General features: G+C 37.4%; 1 protein-coding gene across 1 annotated transcript in view; it reads right to left on the bottom strand.

The window, feature by feature from the left end:
* The window catches only part of LOC135364298 (ankyrin repeat domain-containing protein 26-like), a 362,531-nt gene that overhangs the window by 295,125 nt on the left and 52,339 nt on the right, over positions 1 to 15,067 (bottom strand). The window contains 3 exon segments of the mRNA XM_064590297.1: positions 3,623 to 3,761; positions 4,322 to 4,355; positions 6,669 to 6,839. Of these exon segments, the coding sequence (XP_064446367.1) occupies positions 3,623 to 3,761; positions 4,322 to 4,355; positions 6,669 to 6,839 (344 nt within the window).

Raw genomic sequence — 15,067 nt, 5'->3', positions numbered from 1 at the left:
TATCATAAAAGCCATCTATGAAAAACCTACAGCGAATATCATTCTCAATGGGGAAAACCTGAGAGCTTTTCCCCTAAGGTCAGGAACACGGCAGGGATGTCCACTATCACCACTGCTATTCAACATAGTATTGGAAGTCCTAGCCACAGCAATCAGACAACAAAAAGAAATCAAAGGCATCCAAATCGGCAGAGAAAAAGTCAAACTCTCACTCTTTGCAGATGATAGGATACTTTATGTGGAAAACCCCAAAGACTCCACCCCAAAACTGCTAGAACTCATACAGGAGTTCAGTAAAGTGGCAGGAAATAAAATCAATGCACAGAAATCAGTGGCATTCCTATACACCAACAACAAGACAGAAGAAAGACAAATTAAGGAATCGATCCCATTTACAACTGCACCCAAAACCATAAGATAACTAGGAATAAATCTAACCAAAGAGGCATCGGATCGGTACTCAGAAAACTATCAAATACTCATGAAAGAAATTGAGGAAGACACAAAGAAATGGACAAATGTTCCATGCTCATGGATTGGAAGAACAAATATTGTGAAGATGTCAATGCTACCTAGAGCAATCTACACATTCAATGCAATCCCCATCAAAATACCATCCACTTTTTTCAAAGAAATGGAACAAATCATCCTAAAATTTGTATGGAACCAGAAAAGACCCCAAAGAGCCAGAGGAATGTTGAAAAAGAAAAGCAAAGCTGGTGGCATCACAATTCCGGACTTCCAGCTCTATTACAAAGCTGTCATCATCAAGACAGTATGGTACTGGCACAAAAACAGGCACATAGATCAATGGAACAGAGTGGAGAGCCCAGAAATGGACCCTCAACTCTATGGTCAACTAATCTTCAACAAAGCAGGAAAGAATGTCCAATGGAAAAAAGACAGTCTCTTCAACAAATGGTGTTGGGAAACTTGGACAGCCACATGCAGAAGAATGAAACTGGATCATTTCCTTACACCACACACAAAAATAGACTCCAAATGGTTGAAAGACCTCAATGTGAGACAGGAGTCCATCAAAATCCTCAAGGAGAACACAGGCAGCAACCTCTTCGACCTCAGCCGAAGCAACTTCTTCCTAGAAACATCGCCAAAGGCAAGGGAAGGAAGGGCAAATATGAACTATTGGGACTTCATCAAGATAAAAAATTTTTGCAAAGCAAAGGAAACAGTCAACAAAACCAAAAGACAACTGACCGAATGGGAGAAGATATTTGCAAATGACTTATCAGATAAAGGGCTAGTATCCAAAATCTATAAAGGACTCATCAAACTCAACACCCAAAGAACAAAGAATCCAATCAAGAAATAGGCAGAAGACATGAACAGACATTTTTCCAAAGAAGACATCCAAATGGCCAACAGACACATGAAAAAGTGCTCAATATCGCTCGGCATCAGGGAAATCCAAATCCAAATCTCAATGAGATACCACCTCACACCAGTCAGAATGGCTAAAATTAACAAGTCAGGAAACGACAGATGTTGGCGGGGATGTGGAGAAAGGGGAACCCTCCTACACTGCTGGTGGGAATGCAAGCTGGTGCAGTCGCTCTGGAAAACAGTATGGAGGTTCCTCAGAAAGTTGAAAATGGATGCATTCCTAGAGATGTAAGTTGAAAATAGATGTAAGTTGAAAATAAAAGATGTTAATAAATAAATAAAATAAAATAAATAAATAAATAATAAATAAATAAATAAAAAGATGTAAGTTGAAAATAGAGAATTTATTTTGAAAATAATAAATCCAGCTATTGCACTGCTGGGTATACACCCCAAAGATACAAAAGTAGGGATCTGAAAGGGTACGTGGACCCCGATGTTTATAGCAGCAATGTCCACAATAGCCAAACTGTGGAAAGAGCCAAGATGTCCATCGACAGATGAATGGCTAAAGAAGATGTGGTATATATATACAATGGAATATTATGCAGCCATCAAAAGGAATGAGATCTTGCCATTTGCAACGACGTGGATGGAACTGGAGGGTATTATGCTGAGCGAAATAAGTCAGTCAGAGAAAGACATGTATCATATGACCTTACTGATATGAGGAATTCTTAATCTCAGGAAACAAACTGAGGGTTGCTGGAGTGGGGGGTGTGGGGGAGGGATGGGCTGACTGGGTGATGGACACGGGGAGGGTAGGTGCTCTGGTAAGCGCTGTGAATTGTGCAAGACTGTTGAATCTCAGATCTGTACCTATGAAACAAATAATGCAATATATGTTTAGAAAAAAAAAAAAGAAGATAGGAGGGGAAGAATGAAGGGGGGAAAATCGGAGGGGTAGATGAACCATGAGAGACGATGGACTCTGAAAAACAAACTGAGGGTTCTAGAGGGGAGGGGGGTGGGAGGATGGGTTAGCCTGGTGATGGGTATTGAGGAGGGCACCTTCTGCATGGAGCACGGTGTTTTGCACAAACAATGAATCATGGAACACTACATCTAAAACTAATGATGTAATGTATGGGGATTAACATAACAATAAAAAATTAAAATAAAATAGAAAATAAAACCATAATGATTAAAAAAAACATAATGATATATATATATTACATACCCATCAGAATGGCTAAGATTTAAAAAACTGACAATACTAAGTGTTCATGAATATACAGGGAGAAATTAGAACTTTCATACACTGCTGGTGGGAATGGAAAATGGTACTACTTTAGAAAACAATTTGGCAGTTTTGTAACAAGGGAATATAAAGAGACATGAGACTTATGGGTGATAGATATGTTAACTGCCTGAATTATGGTTATGGTTTCATATGCATATACATATGTCAAAACTATCAAATTATACACTTCATATATGTGCAGTTTACCTAACTAAAGCTGTTGGGGGGGAAAATGCTCTATTATAGGAAAAAACATCTAAAACAGTGGCTGAGACACAGATGGAAAGAAGGATATGAAACATGGGCGCCTGGGTGGCTCAGTCATTAAGCATCTGCCTTCGGCTCAGGTCATGATCCCTGGGTCCTCGGATCGAGCCCTGCATCCGGCTCCCTGCTCCGCGGGGAGCCTGCTTCTCCCTCTCTCACTCTCCCTGCTTGTGTTCCCTCTCTCACTGGGTCTCTCTCTGCCAAATAAATAAAAAATTAAAAAAAAAAGAAGGATATGAAACAATACAAGATGAAGCTAGAGTACTGTGGTCTTTCACCTTAGAGCAATGAGAAGTAATAGCGAAGCTTTAAGCAAGGGGGTAACGTGATGAAACATGAATTTTTAAAGATTATGATAACTATGGTTGCAGTGTAGACCAAGATTCTGGGAGGTGGAATGACAGGGAAAACAGTCCTGAGGTTATTTCAGTATTCTAGGAGAAAAATAATGGTAACCTGACCTTGGGTGAAGGCACAGAACAGAAGCGCAGTTAACAACACATCACGTGTGCCATTCCCATGACAAAACATAGAGTGGAAATTATAGCCCTTTGGCTGAGAGTATTCAACAGTTCTCTATTCTCATATAAAACATATTTCTGAGATGAGTAGCTCATGAGTGTTGTGTGGTACAGCACTATACAAGATGGGCACATATTACTACAGTAATATACATACAAAGGCTTTCTACTTATACAATGGTCCTACCTTTACGATCCTGGCCAACTTGTACAAATAGCGACTTGCAACTCATATACTTAGAGCAAGGCAACTTGGAATCCTCTGAAGCTGTTCCAGATGACTCCGTTAAGTCAAGGTCATCCATAAAATTAATTTGCTTTTTGACCTACAAATAAAAAATACTATTTCAAAATGTCCCCCAAATATTCATACAATATACTAAGTGTAGAGAGATGATAAATACCCATCTTTTTATAAGAGCAAAAACATGGGTACTTTTTAAAAGAACTGATTTTTATCAAAACGACCTTTATCAATAATTAGTACTTCTGAAAAACTTTTTTCTTTTTTTTAAGGTTTTATTTATTTGACAGAGAGAAAGACAGCCAGAGAGCGAACACAAGCAGGGGGAGTGGGAGAGGGAGAAACAGGCTTCCCGCGGAGCAGGGAGCCTAATGTGGGGCTCGATCCGAGGACTCTGGGATCATGACCTGAGCCGAAGGCAGACGCTTAATGACTGAGCCACCCAGGCGCCCACTTCTGAAAAACTTTTTCACAATAAATGTCTATACAACAAAGGAAGATTTTCTATGTTTTCACTATGCCCTTCCTAAAGTAATTTTTTACCGTGGAATAATATTTCTAATAAATATTATTTATCAAAGTAATATAATAAAGCCAAAATTAAAAAAAATAAATGAAATAGAATTATGCATATATTTTTACCTCTTTCTTTTCATGAGATGTTTTCTTTGCAGGTCTAAAAAAAGACAATTCTTTTCAGGCAAGTATTAAATACTTAAAATACCAAGAATATCTAAATCATATCTAAACAATATTATTAATAATACTAAGCATTAAATTTAGATCAAATGGACATAAAGCAAAGGAAAAGCATAATGTTACTGGCATTATTTGATACGAAGAAATATACCACATTTTTTGTTGTCATTTTCAATAAAAACAAGCTTTTATTGGCTCTAAAATCTATTGGGAAAGTGCAAGTTAGGTTCTTATATGAAAGAAACCCATTTTTAATAATCATGATACTAGTGTTTTGAGGATTTACTGTACAACTACTATGCATTATGATGAACCCCTTACACATCTTAAAAGTATTTTAAGCCTCACAACAATCTTATAAACATGGGTAATTATATTAGGTATTTTACACAGGAAGAAAATGAGGCACAGAAATAATTAACTTCCCCAAGCCCATACAGCTGGTCAGGAGTAGACCCAGAATTCAAATCCAGGATATGTGCCTTCAAAACGTGTGTTTTACAATATGTGGTGAAGGTAATATTTAAGTGTTTCCAAGTAATATGACAGCAAATGAATCTACTATTATTCCATTTCTAGCTATAATTATAAATAATAATTTATGGATCTAACACACATTTTTTAAAATAAGAAGACTCCATACCTAGGCAATATTGAAAATCTACTTTCCATAAACTAAAGATCTGCTTCTTCTGAAGAAGTTCATCAATGGCATTCATCTATTTATTCAACTGTTTATTCACAAATATATACTTACTGAGCACACAATATGTGTCAATGACACTGTTGGTACAGGAACCATGGCTTTTGTCATTTAGAACTTTATAATCTAAAAGTAATAATCTATGATAGATTAATAGTTTATTTTTCAATTATAAATAAAGTCTTTCCCCAGAATCGAAACAAATATTGACTTAATGCAACCAGATACTTCAAAGTCCCTAACAAAACCATAGCTATGCATGATTCTGTCAAAGGCACTGAATATCTAAAATCATCAAGGAATGATTAGTTCTACTCAGAATGGCCTAAGAGTTTGTATATTTACTATCATTTATATACTTTTAAGTCTATGAATGATACTCTCCGCACATTCAATTATATGAGAATACTCCACCGGGGAACCAATTCTGAATCAACAACTTCTTGCCACAGGGACCTGGGTGGCTCAGTCGTCAGGCGCCCACTTCTGAAAAACTGCCTTTGGCTCAGGTCATGGTCCCAGGGTCCTGGGATCGAACCCCGCATCGGGCTCCCTGTTCAGCGGGAGTCTGCTTTTCCCTCTCCCACTCCCCCTGCTTGTGTTTCCTCTCTCGCTATGTCTCTGTCTGTCAAATGAATAAAATCCAAAAAAACCCCCCCAAAACCAAAAAAACAACCTCTGGCCACAAAATTACATGAATAGGAATACTAAGGACAATTACTGTAATCTTTAAAAGATAATGTAATACAGGGGAGCCTAGATGGCTCAGTCATTAAGCATCTGCCTTCGGCTCAGGTCATGGTCCCGGGGTCCTGGGATCGAGTCCCACATCAGGCTCCCTGCTCGGTGGGGAGCCTGCTTCTCCCTCTCCCTCTGCCTGCCACTCCCCTTGCTTGTGCATTCTCTCTCTCTCTGTCAAGCAAATAAAAAAATCTTAAAATAGGGGCGCCTGGGTGGCTTAGTCGTTAGGCGTCTGCCTTCGGCTCAGGTCATGATCCCGGGATCCTGGGATCGAGTCCCACATCGGGCTCCCTGCTGGCTGGCAGGGAGCCTGCTTCTCCCTCTCCCTCTGCCTCTGCCTGCCGCTCCCCCTGCTTGTACTCTCTCTCTGTCAAATAAAAAATAAAAAATCTTAAAACAAAAAAGATAATGTAATACAATCAATAAGCTTTCTAATATTTGGAAATGCAAACAAAATTAAATAACCATGTCTATCTCTATCGGATCATTTCCAGCAGCATACAAATGTACTCTAAAAGCTCCCATCTTAAAATTAAAAAAGAAAGAAAATTCCCTTGAATTCCACATTCTTTTTCAGTTATCATCCATTTCTCTATTACCTTTCCCCGTAAAAATTCTCTAAGGAGTTGTTTATACTTTTTCATTACAGTCCAGCTTCCATGGTGACTATTGAAACTGCTCCTTGTCAAAGTCACTTGTCCTCATCTTAACCTTTCAAGCAGTGTATCTGATATACTTGAGTATTTCTTGCCTTAGCCTGTACCTACACGACAGCGTTTTATTTCCATAAAAAGTAATCACTGCTAAACTTCCTTCAGAGGGAAATAAAGAATTTATAGATTTTACCTTACTTCATCCCGATCCATTTCACTTGAAGTGCTGTCATCATTCACTTGTACTGGACAAGAAGGTAGGGAATCCGCCTTCTCAAGCCCTGGTGTAATCACAGATACTTCTGATGTCCATTTTTCATTTTCATCTTTCCTTACTCCCTTCATATGCAAACCAGGATCACTACTTTAAAAAATCCAGTTAAAATATCCATTAAAAAGCCAATGTTTTCTAATAATTTTACTGGTAAAGAATAAAAACAATTTTTTTGTAAAATTCTGTTACCCATCTCAATGAACATTTATTAATTCACAGAACAGTTATGAAATCCAACCATATACAAGGAAATACACATCCCTTGCTTCAAAGACAGGTAAATATACAATTACAATACAATGTCATTTGTGGGGACAAAACTGCTATGGATCTCTTTGTAGGAGCTGTGGAATCAAGGACCATACACCAAGGACCTAGGAAAAGTCTTGCCTACCCATGCATCGGGTAACGGGCACACTCACTACATGTCCAGCTGTGGACCCAGCAATAGCCCATAAACTGGTTCCAGCCCCTTCCTCTCAGCCACATCTGGGAGCCCCTGGAAAACACTGTCTTAGATAATAACCCATGGATGAGAGAGACTTTTTGGAAAACCAGATTTCCTGCAGAAAAGTTCCGGCACACCACCAGAGCAAAAAAAAATCAGGTTTGGACACGTTGGAAAGGCAGTCATTAAAGGCTACTTCAAAAGCAAAGACAGCAATGCCAAACTTCAAAGAATATAAAAAGTCAAGGATATATGACACCAAATCGTCCAATAATTGATCTCAAACACATGGAGATCTGTAATTTATCCAAAAAAGAATTCAAAAGAGCAGTTTTAAGGAAACTTAATGAGCTACAAGAAAACACAAAAAGCCAATTCAGGGGTGCCTGGGTGGCTCAGTCAGTTAAGCGTCTGACTCTTGATTCTGTCTCAGGTCAGGATCTCAGGGTCATGAGATCCAGCTATGCATCCTGCTTACGCTCAGGGCAGAGTCTGCTTGTCCCTCTCCCTCTGCTATTCCCCCCACTCACACACATGCTCTCTCTAAAATAAATAAATAAAATCTTTAAAAAAAAGCCAATTCAATAAAATGAGAAAAACACTATATGAATAAAACGAGAAGTTTAATAAAGCATTGGAAGGGCACCTGGGTGGCTCAGTCAGTTAAGTGTCTGACTCTTGATTTCGGCTCAGGTCATGATCTCAGGATTGTGGGATCGAGCCCTGGGTCTGCTTGAGATTCTCTCACCCTCTCTCTGTCCCTCCCCTGACTTGCTCTCTTTCTCTCTCTCTCAAATAAATAAATAAAATCTTTTTTTGAAAAAGAGCTGGAAATAGTAAAAAAGAATTAAACAAAAATTCTGGAGCTGAATAATAGAGTGAATGAAATGCAAAAAAACAATAGAAATCACTGACACTAAAATGGATCAAAAAAAAAATCTGTGAATTTAAAATTTTCAAATTTTAAAACTTTCAAATTATCCAATCAAGGAGGTGAAAGATATGTACACTAAAAACTACAAGACTTTGATAAAAGAAAGAGCAGAGACACAAATAGGAAGATATGTTAGTTTATGGATTTGAAAAATTAATATTATATATCCACATTATTCAAAGCCATCTACAGATTCAATGCAATCTCTGCCAAAATTCCAGTGATATTTCTCACAGAAATAGGAAAAACAATCCTTAAATTTGTATGGAACAGAAAAGACCCCAAACCGCCAAAGCAGTCCTGAGAAAGAACAACAAAGGTGGAAGCAACACACTTCCTGTTTTCAAACTGTTACAAAGCTATAGTCACCAAAACAGTATATGGAACTTGCATCAAAACAAACACAAAGACCAATGAAACAGAATCAAGAACCCAAAAATAAACCCATGCATATAGTCAAGAACACTTAAAGAAGAAAAGATAATCTCTTCAATAAATGATGCTGAGAAAACTGGATATTCACATGCAAAAGAATGAAACTGGACCCCTAACTTACATCACTCACAAAAATTAACCCAAACTGGATTAAAGACTTAAATGGACAACCTTAAGCCATAAAACTCCTACAAGAAAACAGGGAAAACACTCCCTGACATTGATCTTGGCAATGATTTTGGATACGACATCCAAAGTACAAGCAACAAAAGCAAAAACAATGGAACAATGTTTCTCCACAGCAAAAGAAACAAGCAACACTCTAGTTCCATTTACAACAAGTATAGGTGAAGGAAGGGAAAAATAAGATAAAAACAGAGAGGGAGGCAAACCAGAAGAGACTCTTAACTACAGGAAACAAACTGAGGGCTGCTGGAAGGGAAGTGGGTGGGAAGATGCTGTAACTGGGTGATGGGCATCAGGGAGGGCACTTGTGATGAGCATTGGGTATTACATGCAAGTGATGAATCATTAAAGTCCAGCCCTGAAACTAATAATACAATATAAGTTAACTAACTCGAATTTAAATAAAATCTAAAAAACAAAAATAAACAAGTAACATAATGAAAAGGCAACCTACAGAATGGAAGAAAATATCTGCAAACCACATATCTGAAAAAAGGTTAATATCTAAAATATGTAAGGAATTCATACAATTCAACAGCAAAAAAACAAATAATTCAAATAAGAACTCAGCAAAGCACCTTAATAGACAGCTTTCCTCAGAAGATACTCCAATGGCCAACGGTACCAAAAAAGGGGCTCAACAACACTATTCAACAGGGAAACGCATATCAAAGCCACAATGATATATCTATCACCTCACACCTGTTAAATGGCTTTCATCAAAAAGACAAGAGATAGCACTGGCAAAAATGTACAGAAAAGGGAATCCTTGCACACTGTTGTTATGGGACTGTAAATTGGTACAGCCACTATGCAAAACACTGTGGAGGTTCCTCAAAAAACTAAAAATAGAACTATCATATGATGCAGTAATCCCATTTCTGGGAACATTTCTGATGGAAATGAAATCATTTCAAACAGGTATCTGCACCCCTGTTTACTGCAGCATTATTTACAATAGCCAAACAGGGAAGCAACCTAAGTGTCCATCAATGGATCCATGGGTTTAAAAAATGTGGTATATATTTACAATGGAATATTTTAGCCACAAAAAAGAGGGAAACCTTGCCATTTGCAACAACATAAATGAACCTGGAGGGAATTATGCTAAATGAAATAAGATACACAAAAAGACAAATACAGTATGATCTGACTTACATGTAGAAACTTAAAAAAAAAAACAACAACAAATTTACATCCTGGTGCTTGCCAGGGTTAGGAGGCTGTGGGAAATGGGTAGATATTGGCCAAAGGATACAAACTTCCTGTTACAAGAGTAGCAAGTTCTGAGGGTCTAATGTACAGAATGGTGATTACAGTTAACAATACTGTATTATATATTTGAAAGTCGCTAAGAGAGTTGCTAAAAAAGAAATGATAATTATGTGAGATGATGGAGTTATTAACACTATTACCATTTTACTATATAAAAGTGTATTAAATTAATATAGGTATACCTTAGACTTACACAGTTATCTGTCAATTATACCTCAATAAATCTGCAGAAAATTCAAAAATACTCATATGTCACTATATATATCACTCAAAAATAGCAATAACCTGGTTAATTTTGTTTGAAAATAAAATGATTTGGGGGTGCCTGGGTGGCTCAGTCGGTTAAGTGTCTGCGTTCGGCTCAGGTCATAATCTCCAGGTCCTGGGATCTAGCCCTGCCTCAGGCTCCCCACTGAGCTTCTACCTCTCCCTCTGCCCCTCCGTCCTGCTCATGCGCTCATTCTCGCTCTCTTTCTCTATCTCTCTCTTACAAATAAATAAAATAAAAATTAATTTTTTTAAAGAAAATGATTTGGTAACTTTTGCATACTTTTAGCCTAGTATTTAATCCTAATATAAAAAGCTAGATTTACCAACAGAAAATTATAATTACTTTTTCATGGACTAAATATATGCAAGAGAATATGAGCAGCCTATAGTTACATAAATTTACAAAAGACTGAAATTTCCCACAGGAGATTATTAATTTAGGAATTGAACATGAACCCCTAAGAGCACTGAAAACAAAAACAGAGCCAGCAATTATTGTTTTAAAACTGTTACACAGATAACTCTTCTAGTTAAAATTTAACATCCAAAAAAGAAGGATCTTCCTGAAGGCAATTATTAAACAATTCTTCTTAACCCAAATCTCAAAAATAAATCTATACAGAATATGAAATAGCTTTCATTTTGAACACAATTGATAGAAGCAACTTTTAAATAGAAAACATCTATAGATGTTAAAGGCATCTCAAACTTGGGGAGGGGGGACCCAAATATGAAGCCATGGGAACAAGAAGCCACCAAAACCAGTTTTAAATGTGTGCGACTGATCAATGCCCACTGGCCTCACTCACCCACCAAGCAGTGTCAGCTCCTCCCTTCTAAAAGAAAGCCAATAGGAGACAAAACCATTACATACACGTTCCTCGTGTGCCAACCAATCAACAAGAGTCTCACCCAAATTACCATGGTGTTTCAGATGATGACAAACCACTTAATTCTCTGAAAGTCCCCCAAACCTTCAACTCTACTCTTCCCAAAACCCTGTATAAGAATAGCAGACTGCTCTGTCAGAAAAGACTGTAAGTGACCAGCATAGGTCTATCTTACCAGTGGGCAATAAATTCCAACTTCATCTTTCTATTTCAGATACTGAGGGCTCATAATCCTTTGGCAAGAATTTTTAAAGTCCTATAATTTACCACCATATTTCATTTTCCTTAATAAAATATAAATGAAGTTTGCTATTCCTCTGATCCATTTTACCATAATTAAAACTAACATAAATACCAGTAAAACCAATAAATAGCAAGTAACCACAATATTGGGCCCCCCCAAAATAAAAAAAATGCATACAACTGACAGATTAAATTGTCAGAATGGACCCATATCAAACTTTCTTTTTGTTTAAGCGAGAGTTAGTATGATGTTAAAAAACAATACATGCAGGTTAAACTCCATTCACTCAATAAACATTTGTTGAATAGAACTATATATGCTAGAACGTTTTCTAGGCACTGAGGACATGGCGATGAACAGATAAAAATCCTACTCATGAGTGAAGTAAACACAATAACAATAAACTACACAGGCAAGATAGTACCAGAGGAGAAAAACTAAAGCAGAGAAATCAAATTTTGATGTGCTGTAGGGAAAGAGGTAATCAGGATAACCAAGAAAGGCCTTGCTAAGAAAGTAACTTTTAAGCAAAAAATTGAAGGGGGGAAAAAAAGGAAGGAGCAAGGAGCTAGCAAGACAGGAGGGTATTGGAGGGAAAAGCACTCCAGATAGAGTCAACAGCAAGTACAGAGGGATGCTCGAAGTGTTTATAGTGAGGGGGAAAAAAAAAGTGAGAAATTCAGTGTGGCTGGACAGTGTGAAAGGGACAGAAAATAGGAGTGAGGCAGTAAGGGATAGGGAGAGACCAAGATGAACAGATCATACAAGGCCTTGTAGGTGTTAGAAAACTTTGGCATGTACTCTGAGTGAAATAGGAGGCAATTAGGTTTTGAGCAGAGGAAGACGTAATCTGACTTACGTTTTAATAGATCCACTGTGTTTAGAATTAATGGAAACAGAGAAAAGACAAAAGAACAAACAAGAAGACCAATTAGTTAATTATTACACTTATACACACAACAGATGATAGTGGCTTGGTCATGGAAGATGTGTTTGGCTCTTGGATATATTTTGAAGGAAGACCTGACAAGATCTGTTGACAGTTTAGATGTGACATGTATGAAAAAGAAAAAGACATGAGTCAAAGATGATACCAAGTTTTCTGGCAGAGCAACCGGAAGAACTGTCATTAACTCCATTAGGAAAGACAAGAAGGGCAGGTATAAGAAAGAATATCAATAGTTCGATTTTGGACATGTTAAGATCATAATACTCAATAGCTATCCCAAAGAGCTATCAAATAGGCAGTTTGATATGTAGGTCTGGAATTATGCAGAGAGATTTGGGCTGGAGATATAAACCTGAAGATCCTTAGAATATACAAGATAGTAAAAGTCAAGAGAAAGAAAATCAAGGACCGATTCCTGGAAGATGTCAATGTGTAAGTAAGAGGTGGGGGATGAGGAGAAAGAAGCAAATCAGGCTGAGATGTACAGACTAGAAAGGCAGGGAGAAAACCAGGTGAGTGAGTGATACCCTGAAAGCTAAATGAAGACAGAATTTTGAAGAGAGTTCTCCATTGGGTCAAATATTGCTGATAGGTCAAATAAAATGAGATCTAAGAAATTATGTTTAGATTCATTAAAGTGAAAATCAGTGGTAACCTTTGAAAAATCAAATCCGGGGTAGTGGGAGTGAAAATTACTAGAGAGAATTCAAGAATGAATGGGAGGTAAATCAGGATCAGTGAGTGTACATGGTTCTTTTAAGGATTTCATAGCTAAGAGGAATGATCATAGATGATTTAATTTTCTTGTTTAGTTCAATCCTTACACAAGGATGATATAGTATTTCTGTAATATATTTTGTAATATAGTTTTTCAAATTACATACATGTATCACTAAATGTTTTTTTTTAAAAATGCCAGACCAAGGGGGCACCTGGGTGGCTCAGTTGGTTAAACCTCTTGATTTTGGCTCAGGTCATAATCTCAGGGTTGTGGGATCGAGCCCCGCATGGGGCTCTGCTCCCAGTGCCAAGTCCGCTTGTCCCTCTCCCCCACCACGCACTCTCTCTCTCTAATATAAATAAAATCTTAAAAAAAAAAAAAAAAAAAAGGCAGACCAAGGCATTAAATAATTCACAAAACAATAAAACCAAAAGAGTCCTTAAAAATTTTCTGGATATATAATATATATATAATATTATATAACCTGATTATCACTTTTTCTCATGCTTAGAAAGACCATAGAAAAACTATTAAGTTTCAACAGCAATATTTCATGCTTGATAAAAATCATCTAACTCCAGGATATATCCGAAATAATTAGTCATATTAAAATTCTATAAGAGGGGCGCCTGGGTAGCTCAGTTTTTAAGCATCTGCCTTCAGCTCAGGTCATGGTCTCAGGGTTCTGGGATCGAGCCCCACATCGGGCTCCCTGCTTGGTGGGAAGCCTGCTTCTCCCTCTCCCACTCCCCCTGCTTGTGTTCCCTCTCTCGCTGTCTCTCTCTCTCTGTCAAATAAATAAATAAAATCTTAAAAAAAAATTAAATTTAAAAAATTTAAAAAAATAAAATTCTATAAGAGAAGTATAAGGGGTTTGGAATGCAGAAAATATTCCTATTTTGTAAAATGAATTTTCGTAAATTATATAATATGAAGTCACTGTTGAAAAATTTGGTGTGGTGCATATAAAAATATACTCGCTTTAAAAAGGAAGGTTAATAGCATGCATGCAAGGTCCCTTCAAAAGAAGATTCACTGCATTAGGAACATCTTGGTTTATAGCACAAGGATCATCAAATCAAATGTTTATATACAATATGGGACAAGCTGACATACGAAATCTCTTGGTAATATTCAGATCAATTTGAGGGTCCAACATTTGAACACTCAAGCTCAACGGAACCAAAACCAAAAACCTAATAGCTAGCAATTTTGTTGGTAATAAGATAGAGTGCCAGTGTAGCAGGTAACTTCCTTTTGCAACTCAGCAAATATTAAAAGCATTCTAAAATTTGCATAAGACATGACATCAAACCGAACACCTTAAATATACTTTGTTAAACAATCAGTACACTGTAGACCTAAACTCATTTTTTCAAATGGCCGCATGTTACATTGTCTCATAGGGGTGACAACTTATTTCCTTACTGAAGGCTATTTAGACTATCTCCAACTTTTTGATATGAGAATGCTATAATAAATATCCTTACCATATCTGTCATATTTTATATATATAATAATGCACAATAAATGTCCTTAGAATGTGTTCGTGCGTGTGTGTGTGTTTACGCAAGTCATGTTTTCCTATAGGATCTAGTCCTGGCAATGAAGCATTGGAATAAAGGGACAGCATATGGGGCGCCTGTGTGACTCTGTCATTAAGCGTCTGCCTTCGGCTCAGGTCATGATCCCTGGGTGCTGGGATCGAGCCCCACTTTGGGCTCCCTGCTCGGCGGGAAGCCTGCTTCTCCCTCTCCCACTCCCCCTGCTCGTGTTCCCTCTCTCGCTGTGTCTCTCTCTGTCGAATAAATAAATAAAATCTTTAAAAAAAATTAAAAAATAAACTTAAAACAGGGACAGCATATTTAAAGTTTTTGAAACACACTAACTCACCCTTCAGAAAGGAGTTACCACGTGCATCTAACCACAGTGTACAGGAATGCCTTTTTCCTCCCATTTGCTACCT

Source organism: Mirounga angustirostris, unplaced genomic scaffold (genome assembly GCF_029215605.1).
Source record: "Mirounga angustirostris isolate CCGP_5_RB_7025 unplaced genomic scaffold, mMirAng1.0.hap1 SCAF_5, whole genome shotgun sequence".
NCBI lineage: Eukaryota > Metazoa > Chordata > Mammalia > Carnivora > Phocidae > Mirounga > Mirounga angustirostris.
This window is presented reverse-complemented; position numbering and strand designations above follow the sequence as displayed.